We start from the raw sequence: 16,413 nt of genomic DNA on the forward strand, positions 1-16,413 counted from the left end.
CACACACAGGGAACCCATCAAGAACCACAAGCCACAGGCCACCAAATTCGGTCTCCCTTGTGGCCAGATGATACCTCCTGTCCTCTGTAATGCTTGACTCCAATATCTGTGCCTGCTCCTGTCAGCTAACTGATTGTGCTGTACACAAAACAAATTAATCAGCACGTGGCAGGCTTTTCTGCCCCAGGGCACTACGTCCAACCTGCCAGGAGAGCGCTGCTTTCCAGGCAGGGGAAATGGAGAACACACTCAACAGGTGGCAGCAACAAAGCGGTAGCTCGGGCCAGGAGGCGGTAGTAAGAGCAGAAAAACATAGAACATCGTGTCAATATTAATTATTTCTCAGCCTCTCAAGAGCATTTTAATCTAATAGCATATTTGCAGTCTCTTTTACTGGAAATATTCTCCTGTTTTCCTAAATAAAACAGTGTATTTATTGAAGGAAACATCCTTTTGCTAGTGAGTTTAATGAAATTAGGATTTTAAACAATGTATTTGCAGAATAAACACAGATTTCATACTAAAGAAATCATTCTATAATCTACGATAACATATCATGAGTATATCTTTCTTACAGCATGTAAACGGGCAAATGAAGGGGGGAAAATAAAGCTATTTTCAGACCATTCTAGTGATTCATTCCATTACTTTAATCACATACCTCTGTCTTCTGTAATTTCTTTCCAAATAAAAAAAAAAAAAAAAAAAAAAAAAAAAAAAAAAAAAAAAAAAAAAGAAGAGGAAGAAATATGAATGAGTTATCAGCCTTCATGTATACATGATTAGTAAGAGGGGAAAAAAAAGGCAGACAGAAAAGCAACGTGTACACAACTTCTGCTCAAAATGATTCTACAGAAACCACTTCAGAAATAAACATAATCACAAATATGTTGGCTTAGACTTTGTAATTGATGACTCCACCCAACACTGAGTTTGAGGTGCAGTTCATGATGAATGTAGGTCTGTTCACCATGGGGCTGCTCCTGAAAGGTGCTTTCTTGATCCTGCCCTCCCTACTCTCCCTTGAGTTTGATGGGCACGTGAAGAGTTAACAACCAAAACCTCCAAATGGACTCTGCCAGTGCTGCAGAAAAGTGATGGAGAAACTTTGGGTACTGACCCCAAGAACAAGAGAGGGAAGTGGGAGGTCTTGTGGAGGCAGCACAGTCTCACTTCGCTAAAACTGGAAAATACCCAACTGAGAAGAACTGAGAAGAACTGATGCCAAACACTCAGTAAGGGGCCGAAATTCATCTTGCTGACGATGCAAAGGGCAGATAATCTAATGCAACTCTCCTCAAAATTCATGAAGGATCACCTTATGAGGAAGACCATAGAACAGTCACGTACTCCTTCCCTGAGGGTACCAGAGACAGAGTGTACTCCATTTCATTGCATTAATTTCTAGCTGCTATTTACTATTTGGTAAGCCGATCCCTATACAGCAGCCACACGGATTAATGGTGGATGTTGTCATCACAAAGATCTTGCACAGGTCAATAAAAATCAACTAACTAAAGCCCAGTGCTTGTGGTGCCTCTGGATTATTTTATTGTCTCCTTTATTGAACTAGCATGACAGAGATGACACCAGCAAACATGTGGTTGTGCAGCCGAGTCAGGTCAGCTCACTGAAAATTGGTCTTTTCCACCCCGGGGTTCATTTTCATTCATGTCAGGAAGCTTATCCCAAAGACTGCAGGGCCCCAGTGCCAGCAGGAGTGCACACGGATGGCACAGGAGGGAGGCAAGAGCAGGACTTGTGGTGCCAACACAATCCTGGATGGCCCGACTTCAGCTGGGCTTTACTGGATGGATCACTGCCATCTAAATCTATGTTATAAAATCGGGGAACTGAAGCTATCGCTTCAATATTGCTAGTAAAATCGTGCAGGTCGCTGGCTAAATCTGATCTGAAAAMACTAACTGTGAAAAAAAAACACGCACCACACGAGGATGAACTTTCCCAGCCTCATCCAAACGTGGGCAACTGTTCTGTGGGGGATGTGCTTTAATTCTTTATATAACACATGCAGAAGAACTAAAATTTTCCAGTTTTAGAAGAAATTCACAAAGGAAGGGAAACTGAAGAACAGTCATATTCGAATAATCCTCTTTTAGTTTCAGTTAGCAGCACACTAGGCCAGATGAGAACTTCAACCATATTTGCAAATTACAGGTCTCTCAACAAACACTTGCTTGAACTAACTTAAGGTTAAGCTGACTGAATATAAACATCTGTTGAAAGGGACTTCTGGTTAAATGCTTTGCTGACTGAGGGCATATCTTCCTAAGCTTACTTTGCCATTAAGAAAAGATTTGTAATTAAGTCAATTTTCTCTGTCAGATATATTAAAATCATAATCCAATCATCTTCAAAAAAGAAAAGGAATGCAAGAAATATATTTCAAGTCTGGATGATGCTCTCTAAAAACAAAAACACATACACATGTGTGAATTGACTGAAAAATGCTATTGCTATCAAAATTTCACTAACTAAATACAATTCAAAACGGATTTTTACATTATGTTTTGAATCTTCCATTCATAATGTAGTTAGCTAACAGATCAAACTTAGAATTTTAAAAACTGTACTAAGAACAACAATTTACTTACTTGTAGCCCCAAGCAGTTATTCCTAAAACCAGAGCCAACACTAAAATGGTGCCAGCAATTGCCCCTATTATTATGTTTGTGCTCACAACACCTGGAAACACACAAAAAAAAGAGAAAATATGCAGGGTTTTAGAAGAAAAGTGAAAATATGCAGAGTTTTAGAAGAAAACTATATATAAAAACAGTAAATGCACTGTCTTTTAAAAACCTGTTTGGACAACTTGTATGAGGTTGATTAATTGTAACCAGTGATAGAAACCTGAAGTATAGCCAGGATACAGAAAGTTGCACACCTGTTTCCTTTAAATGAACACTTGGTATATGTGAAAGTTGTTTCACTTACATCAACATATTATTAATACAGTTAAGCTGCTGTAATCATAGCACTGTAACCTGCTCACTAGACATAATTGTATTGGAATTTGCCCAGGGAGGTTGTGGAGTCTCCTACTCTGGAGGTCTTCAAAACCCGCCTGGATGCCACCCTGTGCCACATGCTGTAGGTGTGCCTGCTTGAGCAGGAAGGTTGGACTAGATGATCTGTAGAGGTCCCTTCCAACCTTAAATATTCTGAAATATTCTGAATAAAAGTGACTTTTTTGGTTTAAATATCATTATAGCCGAATAAGCTGGCCAAACATATCCTCCCGCTTACATTCAAGTCAAGACATGAATAAAACTTTTGCTCAAAACCCATAAAAGCATAAAATCCATGTGCAAACATTTGGCATAGTGACCACGTTATAAAAATTTAACAACCAGAAGCCAAACATGTAAGTAATTTTACCTTCCCACCCAGATATGAAGGGCCCTACTACATTTTTGCTTGTCCTAAACAGTTAATAGACTTAGCAAGACCACTCAGATGGAGCAAGCAACGTACAACTAGATGCACATGTGTAAGTCCTTGGTGCTGTATCGAATGCTCTTGGGATCCCACTGCAAGACTCAGATCACAAGCAAAGAAACCAAGTGGTCACTCTGAGGAGGGAATGAGGCTCTCAAATGATGCATCATGTTGCATGCAAGGTGAAAGAAAGAGTAGGAGAGCTAGTTTTGCTTAATGGACACTCCTCAAACCCAAGCTTTTGAGATTATCAACAAAAATTGCAGCTACATACCTTTTCTGAGGGCCTCTTTATCAAAATACATATCATCTTTGATGTGGGTACTGCAGTCATCTCCTCCCCAAAATCGGTCGCAGACGCACTTTATTTCATTGCTACAAACCTGCATCCAAAAATGCAGATTATTTTTGAAATCTGGTGGTTAATTTAAAACAATGCAGTAAGTTTTAATACAGTGCCGAAGAGGTAAGATGCCACAAGAGAATGACTCTTTTGGGTTCAGGTCCACTCTAGGGGCCCTGGGAGACACAAAGGAACTCTGAAGTGACCAGAGTGCACCACCCCACAGCAAACTCATGAGCTGGGCACCAAGCACAGAGGTCAGCTCCCTGCTCTCTTCTCTAGCATCTCTCAACCATTAAAATCCAATGACCTTATGACCATATTCAGCTCGTGACACATTATATAGGGAATTAAAAAGAGCATCTGGAAGAACAGAGATCCAAGTTTCTCAGAGGTGGGCAGTAAAATATTCTCTCATTTATTGTGTGAGAAAATATGAATCAAGTTAGACAAAGCAATGGTAAGAGAAACAACCGGGGTTTTTTGGGGTTATCTAGTTTGCTTTTTTTTTAATAAAAATAACTTCTTTTACTGTGATCTATGACTTCAGATGCCCTGACTATAACATATTACACATACTTATATGCTCCCTTCATCTTTTCTCTTCAGAAGCTTCTCCAGTATAAGACTTCTTTCTGCTACAATCATGGCTTCCTGAAAGATCTGAACACTGTATAACACCAGACAGATTCAGGGAGAAGGACAAAAAGGATTACAGAATATGAAAACATACACCATGCCCTGAACAAATTTGGTTTTCTGTGGTGCCTGGGCAGGTGCTGAAGTTGAAGGACTCGGTGGGGAGACACCGATGCTCCAAGCACACCATGTTGGGCCCGCACGGCGTCCCGTTCTCCACATAGCCCAGGTCCGTATCCTCATCGAGCTTCACGTGGCCACCACTGCAAGACAATCAAGAAGAACCTGGAGACCCCAAAGAAGAGACTCAATCAAGACCCTTAATCAAGACCCATGTGTTGCCACCAGACAGGACTGCTTGAGAGAGTAGCCAATATCTTGGCTGGTACTTTCATTTGTTTGCATTATTTGATGTGCAGCAGCAGGGAAGAGGTGTAAGTACTGGCTCACTTATCTATCTGATCTCACTGATCTATCTGATAATACAACCCAAAAYGCAGTATATCTATTTCAAACAATATAACAGAAATGGAAATTAAAAACCATTGTTCTTGTATAGGAGCTGCTGCTGGAAAAAAAAAGAAACTGATTTTACTTGTACAGGATTATATTTCACCTTACAACTGGGATTCAGTTAACATACAGCAAATTATTAGCCAGAGCTAACTGGCAGTTTATTCAGATGTATTTCTATATTTTAAGTACATGAARTACTTTACAAACGTTAAGAAATGTAGTATCAAGAGAAGAGCATTAAATTTGTACAGGCAAATTTACTACATAGAGGTGTCAACAAAACAGCATATGATGCTGACGCACAGTCATATTCCTTAAGCTTAACAAGGTTGAGCTTAAATAATGGTTATAGAAAACCTACCTGCAATTGTATACTTTTCCAAACTGCAAGACTGATGATGTGATTTCACCATCAAGCTCTCCAAGCCTGGGCACACTAGATATATTGGAGCATAGAAGGTAACCACAAAGCACATCCCTGCATTGASAGGTTAAACAGACATTCATGAAAAAGAAAATTCAATGAAAAAGGACATTTAAAATAAATGTGTTTTTCTTCACCTGCTTTATGACACATCTGTTACTACTTGCCTTCTCTCACTGACAGAAACTCCCATAAATAAGGCCCTGTTTCCCAAGAACATGATCCTCCTCTGAGCTTCAACTAGGGACAGAAGTTTTTTTATGAAATATTATCAAAAATGCTCTGAGTAATAACAAAAAAGCAGCTGTCAAGAACAGACCATATCAAACTGATTTAATAACCTGTTAGGATACCGTCACAGGCCAGACAGAGCAGTAGCAGCAGAAAGCAGCTTTAGACAAAATCTCAGATGACACATTTCTAAGGGAACTAAAGAAGTGAAGTCTTGCAGGGCTCTTTACAAACTCTGTGTAGAGACTGGACACTGTCAATCAAGGGCGGGTTTCATCATGGTCCTGCAACTGCTTTGKTCTCAGCACTTTAAGAAGAATAAGGGTCATCAGGACACAGGTCAGAAGAGAGACATGAGGATGGCCTTGGGGCCATCATGCCTTGGGGCAGAGGGATGCACTAGAAGGCTTCCCAAGGTCCGTTACAACCCATGTTTTCTACACTTATGCAACTGCTTCTGCAGGGGATACTTGCACTTAAGCAGACAGGCACAATATCTGTAAAAATATAGTTCCTTATACAGAATAAATAGGACTTAGCAAACCATAAAATGACCAAACATGCATCAAATAGATCCTACATGGACCTAGGACTTTCTTCAAACTTAAGGCCAAACATTCAGATTTGAAATACTCACAAGAGCTGACAGCACTCGGAAACAGGCCACACCAGTCAGGACGGGACACTTTCAATTGAAAACTCAGTTTGAAGCAGGGAAGATTCATGCCCCAATTCCAAGCAACCCCAAAGTTCAGACAGTGCTTTCTTGTTTGAGAGCATATCCTCCAGCTGCCCCTCTCCYTCAACACTAATGTTTGCAGATGATGACCTGACTCCTGGAGAACACTCTGGAGGCCTTGAGAGGCCCTTTATGATAGCTAAAGAGGAGGCGCAGGGATAAAAATCTCTCAGCATCTTTTCTGAATGGGTCAACTTACTGTTTATTGCACTGTATCCAAGAGTCCTTGTCTCTCCCGCAGTTTCCTTTCTCAGTCCCTTCAATATTSAGTTTCTCATAGCAGTACCTGTCAGCAGCTGTCACTTCTAAAAACAGAAACAAATTTCTTCTAAGATGAGGAAGACTTTTAAAAGCAAGGACTTTGGGAAATGGGGATGCATAATCTAAACAAGCCGAGTTTCCCAAATTGTGAACTGCAGTACCCGGGTCTGCAGCTGCTCTGTACCACACTCTGCCAGCTGTACAGTGTTTCCAGAGAAAAGAGTTATGCTGGACCCACATGACTCTAAAGCTTTTGTACAGATTGGCCATGCTTTGTTGTTCCAAAACATCTGGAGACCACTGGAATAAATCACACGAGTGCGGGGTCCTTAGGTGGCTATTAATGAGAAGTTAAACCTGAGGCTTCAGAATAATCAACAGTAAGTTAAATTACCACTAGAGAAAGAGCTTGAAAAGACAGAAAGAAAAGGAGAAAGAAAGAGAAAGCAAGTGTTATCTGTCTCCCCTCTGTAGCTGCCTATCCATCAAAATTATCCAGTAAAGGATGCTCTGGAAGTACCATATTTTAGCACAAGCCCGAAAGGGCCTAATGTCCTCACAGAGGCAACCAGGTAGTGAGACAGAGTTGCTCTAATGAGACTTCCAAATGAATTAGTCCCATTTAGGCAATCATGCTAAACCGAATAAGCTTTCAAAAAGCATCAGACCTTTTTGAGCCAGACTCCAAACCAAATTTAGACTCCCAACTTTTCAYGGCTTGTGTAAGGAACTCAATCTTGGCTGCATTCCCGCGGTCTCCCAACATGAATTATGCCATTCAAAGTGTTTTTTATCTGCAAAAGGCCCTGTGTAAACAGATCACTGCAAGTCCAGGTTGCACAATGTTGATGTAATTGTGTAACACATCTGACATTCAACAGTGGTAGTTCATTTAACCAAAGAGACATTACTATAGGCCTGCAAAATGGGAAAAGATAAGTTGTAACTGGCACCTTTTGAACTGTAATGCAACATATCCCCTTGTTTTCACAACTGTAAAATAACCAAACCTCTATKAAGTTTGGTACATTGCCAATAAAACACAAAACATTACAGAGTGAGAAAACAATTAGAGAAATCTTGCATTTGGAAAGATCAAGAGAAGTATTTATTTTGTCATCAGACAAAAAGAATCACCAATTTCTTCCTACTGGCATGTGGTTGCCACGCAACACACCTAAGTTAATTGAAATTTAGGCAGGTTAAGCTAAATGTTAACTGAATATATATATTTTGTTTTCCAAATAAAAGAGTATTATTCTCAGCAGCAGAGCTGTTCCTTATACACTATCCATTACAATTTCTTTTACCTTTCTTCCATTCAGCTAAGGCTGCATGTTTAATTAATGCACAGTTCCTGCCAGTAAAAGTGAGGGAACAGAAACCCTATGAAAAAGGTGAAGCACTGAACTACAGATCTACTACAGGCTTAGTACTACACAACTCAACAACAGAACTTTGTAGGTGACAAAAGGATGAAAAATACAAAGAATCRTGCTTAAAGGTTGAGGACTCCAGCATTTGCCCCAAAGGAGAGGAAAAATTATATATATATATAAAAAAGAAAACCCTAAAACTGAAGAGCAAAGTTCAAAGCAGAGCAGAGTTCAGGATTACAGTGAATATTTTTCACAGCATACWGACTCAGCTGATTTTCTTTTTTCCAATGATTATAAATACTCTTTCCATAACTGTTCTGAGATAAAGTAGTATTTCAAGCCACATGAATGMTAACCACCTAGAAATATTATTTACTCACTTTCACCCCAGATATATTTACACTGTCGGTCCCTGGTTTTACATCTTCCTCCAAAACAAATACCCTAAAGAAAAAGAAAACACATAGAAAGAACCTTAACATACAGACTTTATCACATACGCTCTRTTGAGATAAACACCTAAAACATGGTTCTGCTTTCTAGGTTACTCATTTAAATGTTTAGTACCAAACTAATAAACCCTCAAATTCAGTAAAGTCAATGGAAATATCCCAAAAGACTTTCAAAATCCTAAGCCAAATTCTAAAATAAGAGCCATCTATAAAAGTTCTCTAAAGGCAACAATGTAAAAAAAAATAAAAAATAAAAAAAATCACGTGTTGATTACCTGTTTGTTATCACATGAATATCCATCCATTTTATGAATATTTGGAGAACACTATAGGAAAAGAAAAGATCTGATAACTCAGACAATAATGAAATCAAAGTCTACAACAAAGGAGATGTTTGACATATGGAAAATTGTTTAACTWTMATTCTTTTSTTCCAGACACACAATAGGTTTAAGACAAGTTTTATACAATTTACTRTACAAAACAATGTCATTCATATTGTCTACTTTTTGCATTTCTTGGATAGAAGAATTAAAAGTCACCTGACTGGAATTTCCTGTGCAGTTCTCTGCAATATCACAATCATTCACTGCTTCCCGGCACAAAACTCCTTTAGGTTCAAACTGAAAAAAAGGGGACAGAAAATCAGTGCCTTAGTTTCTCTGTATCTTGTTTTGAATGCAATACTTATTAGAGTTTGAATTAAAATGCTAAAAAATGAAATTTCCCAGTGATGACTGAAATGGAGAGGTTTTCCTTTGCTCATTGTGGCCATTCCAACAGTTGATCTGTTGGCAAAAACAAGTGCCCATCTACTGGAATCACATTGGATTTTCAGCTGATTCAAACAGAAACAGGAAGACTTTGATTCACCTCTGTGTTTGATCACAGCCCCTGCTCCAAGAAATCAAGCCTGAAAGAGAGAGAACAGCCTAAATGGAGGAGCTTTCATGCAAATCTTTTGGAAAAGGGGCTTTCTGAACAGGAGCAAAGAGGTGCGTGTGGAGGTGTCTCCTGGGACGTGGGTGGACATGGAGCAAGGGTCGGGGCGCTCACCCGACACCTCCTGCAGCAGAGCCCGTTGCTGCACTGCGAGCCGGCCGTCAGGGTGCACAGGTTGCAGCACTCGCCTCCTTCGCTGGCGCATTCCTAGGGCAAACACACACAGAGATCCATATAGTTCCTGCGTTGCTTTAGTGCACTTCTGGAATAGATTTTAGCTAGGCCCCTAAAGCACCCGGAGACATACTAAAACAAAATTAAAACAAAAAGGACCAACCACAAGCACTGTGAAGACTAAAGCTTTCTGCGATGCTATGCAGGAAATAATTGCATTAACTTCACAGTGACATAAGCAGTTTCYCAAATACAATTCTGCCTGATTCTGTAGTGGTAGCTATTGCTGTGGTAGCTACCACGTTAGTGGTATTGCTGTGGTAGCTACTACGTTACATGTTATTACTCTTTAAGATTCACATTACTCTTTTAAGATTCACATTATTTAGATTGTGGTACAATCTAAAAGCTGGTTCACATGGTGGGGCCCACATTGTGTCAAACATGATGGAAACACATGATGGGCCCACATTGTGTCAAACATGATGGAAACAGGTAAGACATGAAGCAGTCCAGGCCCTTAGCACTGCCTGTCTTCCTAGATTTTAGATTATGGGCAACAAATAACCTGGAGAATCCAGGTACTATTTTACAGTAAGCTGCACTTACTGCAATAGTCCCACAGTCACATTCTTCCCCCTCTTCCACAAAACCATTGCCACATTCTGGAGGATCCAAAAGCTGCAAAGCAAAATTAGAAATCAAAGAACTTGCCTGACATATTCATTCTGCACAACAYGCTTTTTTAGCCGGCACTCCAAATGTATTACCAAAAACACAGCGCCCACAACTTCGGGAGAATCGGGTTAGAAATAAATCAAATAAAACATGGAGAGAGTAATCAGCCCAATGAGTTAATTCAGCAATTCTGCAGAGCAATATGGCATCGTCTATGTTGGAGTGCCATTTTTACAGCAAGTTCAGTCCGAGCAGAAGCCACGATCAGGAATAAATATGACAACAAATGAAAAAAAATATAAACAACACTTTCATTAGAGGGGCTGCGATGGTTCAATCCTAGTGATGACGACTGAGTCCAAGGTTGCCTTCTGCATTAACTGTGAGAAGGAAAAGCCATATAAATTGTCCTTTGGAAGCAAGCAAGCAGCACAGAAATAAAGGAAGTGGCCATGATTCTGATCCAGTCTTTGCTACAGTTAGATGCTATTCCCTAAGCTTTTCCTATACCACATTTTTGAATTTGCAACAGTTTTCAATAAGGATGCATCACAGTGGCCGAGAAAGGACAGCTGATAACACTGCTGCTCTTCTCCATTTCCCCTTCCTTCCTAAAGCTGCAACTTTAAAAGTCCACATCCGCGCATCCGTAGTAGTAATAATTTCCTTTCCCACAAGTGGGATTTATTCACCACTTTTAATAAGAATCCATATTTTTCTCTCATTTAATGAACCCTTATACTTTGTTCTTTATTTTTTCATTGTTTACTTTAAAATTTCTAAAGGTGATTCTTCAACGTGGAAAACRAAAACAAAAGCTTTTTTGAAGGCATAAGAAAACATAACAGCACCTTTTATTATAGAAATCAGAAGGTATACAAGGTACATAAGCACCAAGGCAGATCCCATGACTGTCCTTCCAGCTCCCCAGTGAAACTAGGGTAATGCCAGGAATCCCTGTGCTTGCAAGGTCCCTGCAGGGGTAAATGGGCACTGCCCCCTGGTCGCTGCTGCTGCCGCGGRGCTGCCAGGAGCCCACGGGCTGGGGGTCACCACTGACCAACCCATGCCCRTGGCACAGGGTGACGGGCTGTTGTTAGGTACCTCTCTGAAATGGAAATCTGACTGCAGCTTGAAATGCAGGCGTAGAGCATTACACTAAATTTTCAACTCATTTTCTTTTAGAATTATTAAATAGGTGTTAAAAGTGCTTGCTTCCTAGATATTTTCCCAGACATYTTAATTGCTTCACCATCTCTAAGTGTGCTGCACAAGTAGATTGAAAAATCAGGGTGTCCTGCCATAAAACGTAAGGCCAACTTGCAGCAGAACAGAGCCAACTAAATATTAAATGAAAGAAAAAAACACGAAAGCAAATTAGATCTATTTTCTCTATAAGTCTTTATACAATTCAGTTACCCATTAGAAAGAGCATTATGCTCAATGTGCTCCAGCAGTCATTAAAGTAATTTTGAGGATCAAGGCTGTGGAGCACTGGAGAATACTGCACYTTCACACATCACATTTCCTTTATCTCATATTTCCTTAAAAGTACATTTATATTTTACCTCTCTTGCTGGGAAATGTGTCTTTCTTATAGCTTTGTGAATTGGACAGACACCCATTCTTAATAGCTTTAAAACAACTCAAATACATGAAAGATCAATCACATCTGACTTCCTCATTTTCATATCCCATGAGAAAAAAAAATGCAAATGCTGCTAATCTAAATTGAGATGAAACTAAATTRTTTTTGCTTTTGTCCAAGTGACAGATGTGCAGTGAACATAATTGCCCAACAAGCCCAAGGAAGGCAGCTTTATGTCATGGAAAGAATCCACTCAACAAAAAAAATAAAACCATCAGCACTTCTCTCCGCCTGTAATGAGATAGGAAAAGCACATTTTAAAATGCAGGGATGTTTTAAAATAAATGAAAGGCCATATATCTTATCAACAAATTACATTGCTTTCTCGCACTTTTAATAATAGGTACTTCCATGGAGTATTTTGCAGAGATAAGTAGATACAAACTTCTGCTTACAGTCAGCAAAACAGAGGATGGTGTTTTCTGCATGAGCCTCTAGAGGTGGCTTTCAGTAGGTGCCAAGCACCAGAAAAAAAAACCCAAACTCATTCTTGTTTCTTTATTAATAACATCGGTTGTTTCATAACAAGAAATACTCAAACCTGCAATTCTTAAGCTGTCCAGATTTGATGCCTTCTCTTCCACTCTCTCCAATATTTATTGAAATTCTGTGACTGTGGAATCTGTCCGAAATTGTACTTTTTCCTCAGCCACTTCGGAAGGAACTTAGAGACTCTCTGCCTTAACCCGTTTTCTTTGCTCATTGAAGGACTATCATTAAGCAGAGGTTAACATTAAGTATATATAGGAAAGAATCATAATAGAGGCGAGTGATGATTTGCGCAGCCAGTGAACTTAGTGGAGAGTTTCTAGAAGCTCTATCACATCCTCGGGATAGATGTGGAACAAAAGCAACCTGGCTTCAGCTTCCACAGACTGGCATCAGAAAACATCAGCTCAAAGCAAATTAGAATCAGTTATGCAACGTTTACCAGACACTAAAAACCCCAGCAAGTAAATTCAACAACATACTGTAATTACAAGAGAAAATTGCATGAGGGACAGTTCTAAATCTAAGCCTGGGATAACTCTGTTGGGTATGAAACCAACTGTTAAAAAATATTTGTTAAATATAATCGTCAAACTACTGTGAATTGAAATTAGCCACTTTCATCAAAATGTCACTGTGAAATCTGGAACCTAGAGTTTTTCTTCTCATAATATTGCTTTTACTCTTCTAGAGTTCTTCTAAATTAGAAATGTAATAGAAGTGATACTGAGAAATAAGATAATATTTACCTTGGTGGGTTTATTGAAAAGGCAGGCTCCACCTCCACTGTTTAAAAATTCATGATATTCTTCAATATCACACTTGGAGAACTTGCTTGGCAGATAATACCTGCAAAGGAGTGAGATAGCAGGATTATTTTCTATAGTGCTTTTTGCAGTTTATCTTCTTTCTTCAAAATAGGGGGATGAGAAACATATAGCTAAATTCTAGGAGAAGTGCTAGTGCAGAGTCATGGCTCAGAACTAAGATAAAGACATCTGCCTGTAACTCATTCAGATCCTATGCCCAGGGAAATAGTTTTCCCCTAAGTAATTTGAGTTACCTTTATATTTAGGTGCTTCGTCACAAGAATATTTATGCATCCATCAAATTTTGGAGTCTTAAGATTCTTAAGACTGGATAAAAGACATTAGTGAAAGTACTATACAAAATAATCCTGTACTGCCAAGAACGATGGCTTGCAAAACATAACTGGTCTCTGCCATCCTTACTGCTTAACATTTAGGGCTAAAGATCATAGAGAATGAAGGATTCATCATCCTGAAATCAGTTTTCTAAATATATGATATTATTTTGCATATAATTATATGAAAGTTTTGGATTTTAGACAAAAAATTTAAAGACCATTAAAAAAGGAGTTGCTTTTTACAAGAAGCTTGGGATGCTTCCCAAGTTTGTTTTTAACCTTTTAAAAGCAACCAGAAAAATCCTACTTCATAAGTGTTTAGGTAAAGAGGGCTTAAAAAAGGCCTACATCTACACATCCAAAGAGCCCTGAATGAAGTATACTTTTGTCGTTGTTGTTCTTGTTGTTGACAAATTGGACAGACCACAAAGCTATTAGAAGAACTTATATGTCAGAGTGAAATATCTTCAAAAATGTGAAGCACTGTCTGTATTTAAAACCAAACTATAGCTTAGTTCATATGCATGACAAAAGCCCAAATAAACACTCTAGGAATTCTGATGAAATTTAAATTAAAATCAAAAATTTCCCAATACACTAAAAGCCATTCTTCAGATAAAATCTCTCTAGTAACTTTGTTGGTACTTTCTAAGTACATTGTACAAATAATTTRCTTTCAGAAAATTGATTCACAGAAAATATTCTGCTGCAACACAAAAGGCACCTATTTGCAGACTTTTTATTCATGGCACTGTATGAATGACATGAATGTCCCCTGAGGAAATGCTTACCCCGTGTCTCCCATTATGCAGCCAGACCATGTGTCTTCACACTTACATTCACCTGACAATAAAAAAGAAGTAAAATTTACACATTGCTGCTTGTAAGAGTCTAAATTAATACATTTCTTATAAAAAAATTACATCGTGGTCACCTCATTTCACATTTAAATATAACCTGAAAAGAATCCTTTGGTGTTTCACTGCATACCTTAATTTAAGCATGTGTGTGCACATCGACAAACTTTACTTCAAAAGCCTGTATCTGCTTCTATTCTGAGCTTTGAAAACCTGTCTTGTTTGTCCTTCCTTCTCTTAAATGAAGTCAGAGGGAACTGCCAGGTCAGCCTCAGGCACCTGCAAATCATAGGTCAGCTTTCCTCCTTCCTCCCAAAACAAGGTATTGGATTTCCAAATTTTCAGGGGAAAAAAAAAAAAGAAAAACAACAACAAAGAAAAGACCTTTCAACCAACCTTAGAATTCCTTAGTTCTTTTCTACTGCTAATGTCAGTGTGACTAGAGAAAATTCTATTTAAAAATAAAGAAATAAGTATTGATGCACACAAAAATGCACAGCACAGTTTGCAAACACAGCAAAGTACAGGGACAGAGGAGCTCATTCCTCCATCCTGGCCCCTTCCCGTCCTGCYTCCTTTCCCCATGGACGCAGAGCTGGCAGGGTTTGCTCTGCTCTCACCCTCAGGTCCCCAAATAGCACTTTGTGCACACTTCTATGCATGGGCTCTGCATGGATGACTTTCATTCTTTTTCTGCATTGTACATTACTGCAACTCATGAATATCAGTTTATTACTTCACAGAAGTATAACTGAAGAGGAAATGAGGCTCTGCCCATTGGTTTTATTTTCCCTTCCTCCCCCTAAAAACTGGTGCTTTTGCTCTGCTCAGTCATAAGACAGGGGAAGTTGTCACTCTTATTTTCACTTTCCTTTTGCCCCCACATCAAGTTAATAACGTGCATCTGGAAAAGGAGTACTGAAGCTGGAGGTAGCAAAGAACATCTCTACATTTCTGAATATTTTCAGAATAGAATTATGTGAACTGCAGAAACTTTCATATGCAGATATCTTTGCATTACCTCCTATCTTTACAATAGCTGAAAATAAAATCAATCTAAAAGAGATTTCTATCATTCAATATAGTAATTATTTTTTCATACGCTCCTTTTCAAAAAATAGTAGCAACCTTGTTTTTCACCTCAACTATGTAAGTATCCACAACCTAATAACTAAGCATTCCATCATCCTGATAGTTTTAAAACTGTATGAATATTTTAATCACCCACTGTCCTCAAGGTGCTGGGACTTTGTACAAAGTGAAACCGGTGAGGGCAAGATGCTTGTGGGGGAAGATCTGAATTAAGGAGCTGCAGGTAAATAAGGTTAATCAAAGTTGAATACCAGATTACAGTAAGACATTAGGTAGCAGCACCAACGTAAATATGGGAGATTAGGGTAATAAATAACAAGASGAAATAATAAGAAAGGTTAATAAATACCAAAACTCAAAGCAGAGAGGGAAAACTCTGTGGTAAGAAGCACCCTGCATCAGAGGACTGAGATGACTCCCCATCCTCAGACCAACAATGTCCATCTGCCTCCACACATTATGATGGCAGCCCACTCAGTCTGGGGAGTGACACCAGTCTCTCTGAAATGAATGCAGGTGGCAGACACCTCTGTGATCTATTTTCAGTTAAATGATGACAATGCTACCAGCAATTATGAGCCGGGAAAATGACAGAGGAAAATTCCATAGCGGATATTTTATAGAGTGAATTTTATAGAGGAAAATTCATGTCATGTCAGTCTCTCCTCATGTTATTACACGAAAAGTAAAAAATTTGAGAGCCACATGAGAGCCATGAGTAAAAAAGTCATAACAGCCACTGGTAAGCTCCTCCAGCTGTTTAGATCCTCTCAAGAGAGGGTGAAAGAGCAAATGCACTTACCACTTAATACTTTTCTTCTGTCTGAGAAAATGCCAATATTTTGGGCTAAAGTCTGTGCCAGCGTAACTGCCATTAAGTCTGGTTTTCCAAACTGAAAGAAAGAAGCAAGGCAAGAACAGTAAATCAATGAGCTACAAG

At 39.0% G+C, this 16,413-nt stretch overlaps 1 protein-coding gene across 2 annotated transcripts in view; it reads right to left on the reverse strand.

Annotated features, from left to right (window-relative positions):
- The window catches only part of ADAM22 (ADAM metallopeptidase domain 22), a 57,119-nt gene that overhangs the window by 24,899 nt on the left and 15,807 nt on the right, over positions 1-16,413 (reverse strand). Inside the window, exons 9-22 of one of the 2 annotated variants that reach the window (XM_026039415.1) lie at positions 16,276-16,366; positions 14,316-14,367; positions 13,127-13,226; positions 10,172-10,243; positions 9,503-9,595; positions 8,989-9,069; positions 8,722-8,772; positions 8,375-8,438; positions 6,554-6,659; positions 5,322-5,438; positions 4,539-4,707; positions 3,737-3,845; positions 2,616-2,706; positions 662-679 (exon numbers count right to left, since the gene is read on the reverse strand). In XM_026039415.1, the coding sequence (XP_025895200.1) occupies positions 662-679; positions 2,616-2,706; positions 3,737-3,845; positions 4,539-4,707; positions 5,322-5,438; positions 6,554-6,659; positions 8,375-8,438; positions 8,722-8,772; positions 8,989-9,069; positions 9,503-9,595; positions 10,172-10,243; positions 13,127-13,226; positions 14,316-14,367; positions 16,276-16,366 (1,214 nt within the window). The remainder of the gene's footprint in view (positions 1-661; positions 680-2,615; positions 2,707-3,736; positions 3,846-4,538; positions 4,708-5,321; positions 5,439-6,553; positions 6,660-8,374; positions 8,439-8,721; positions 8,773-8,988; positions 9,070-9,502; positions 9,596-10,171; positions 10,244-13,126; positions 13,227-14,315; positions 14,368-16,275; positions 16,367-16,413) is intronic. The other variant, XM_026039416.1, reaches the window with a different exon arrangement.

This window comes from Nothoprocta perdicaria, unplaced genomic scaffold (genome assembly GCF_003342845.1).
Source record: "Nothoprocta perdicaria isolate Ctin4 unplaced genomic scaffold, notPer1 scaffold_23, whole genome shotgun sequence".
Classification (NCBI taxonomy): Eukaryota; Metazoa; Chordata; class Aves; order Tinamiformes; family Tinamidae; genus Nothoprocta; species Nothoprocta perdicaria.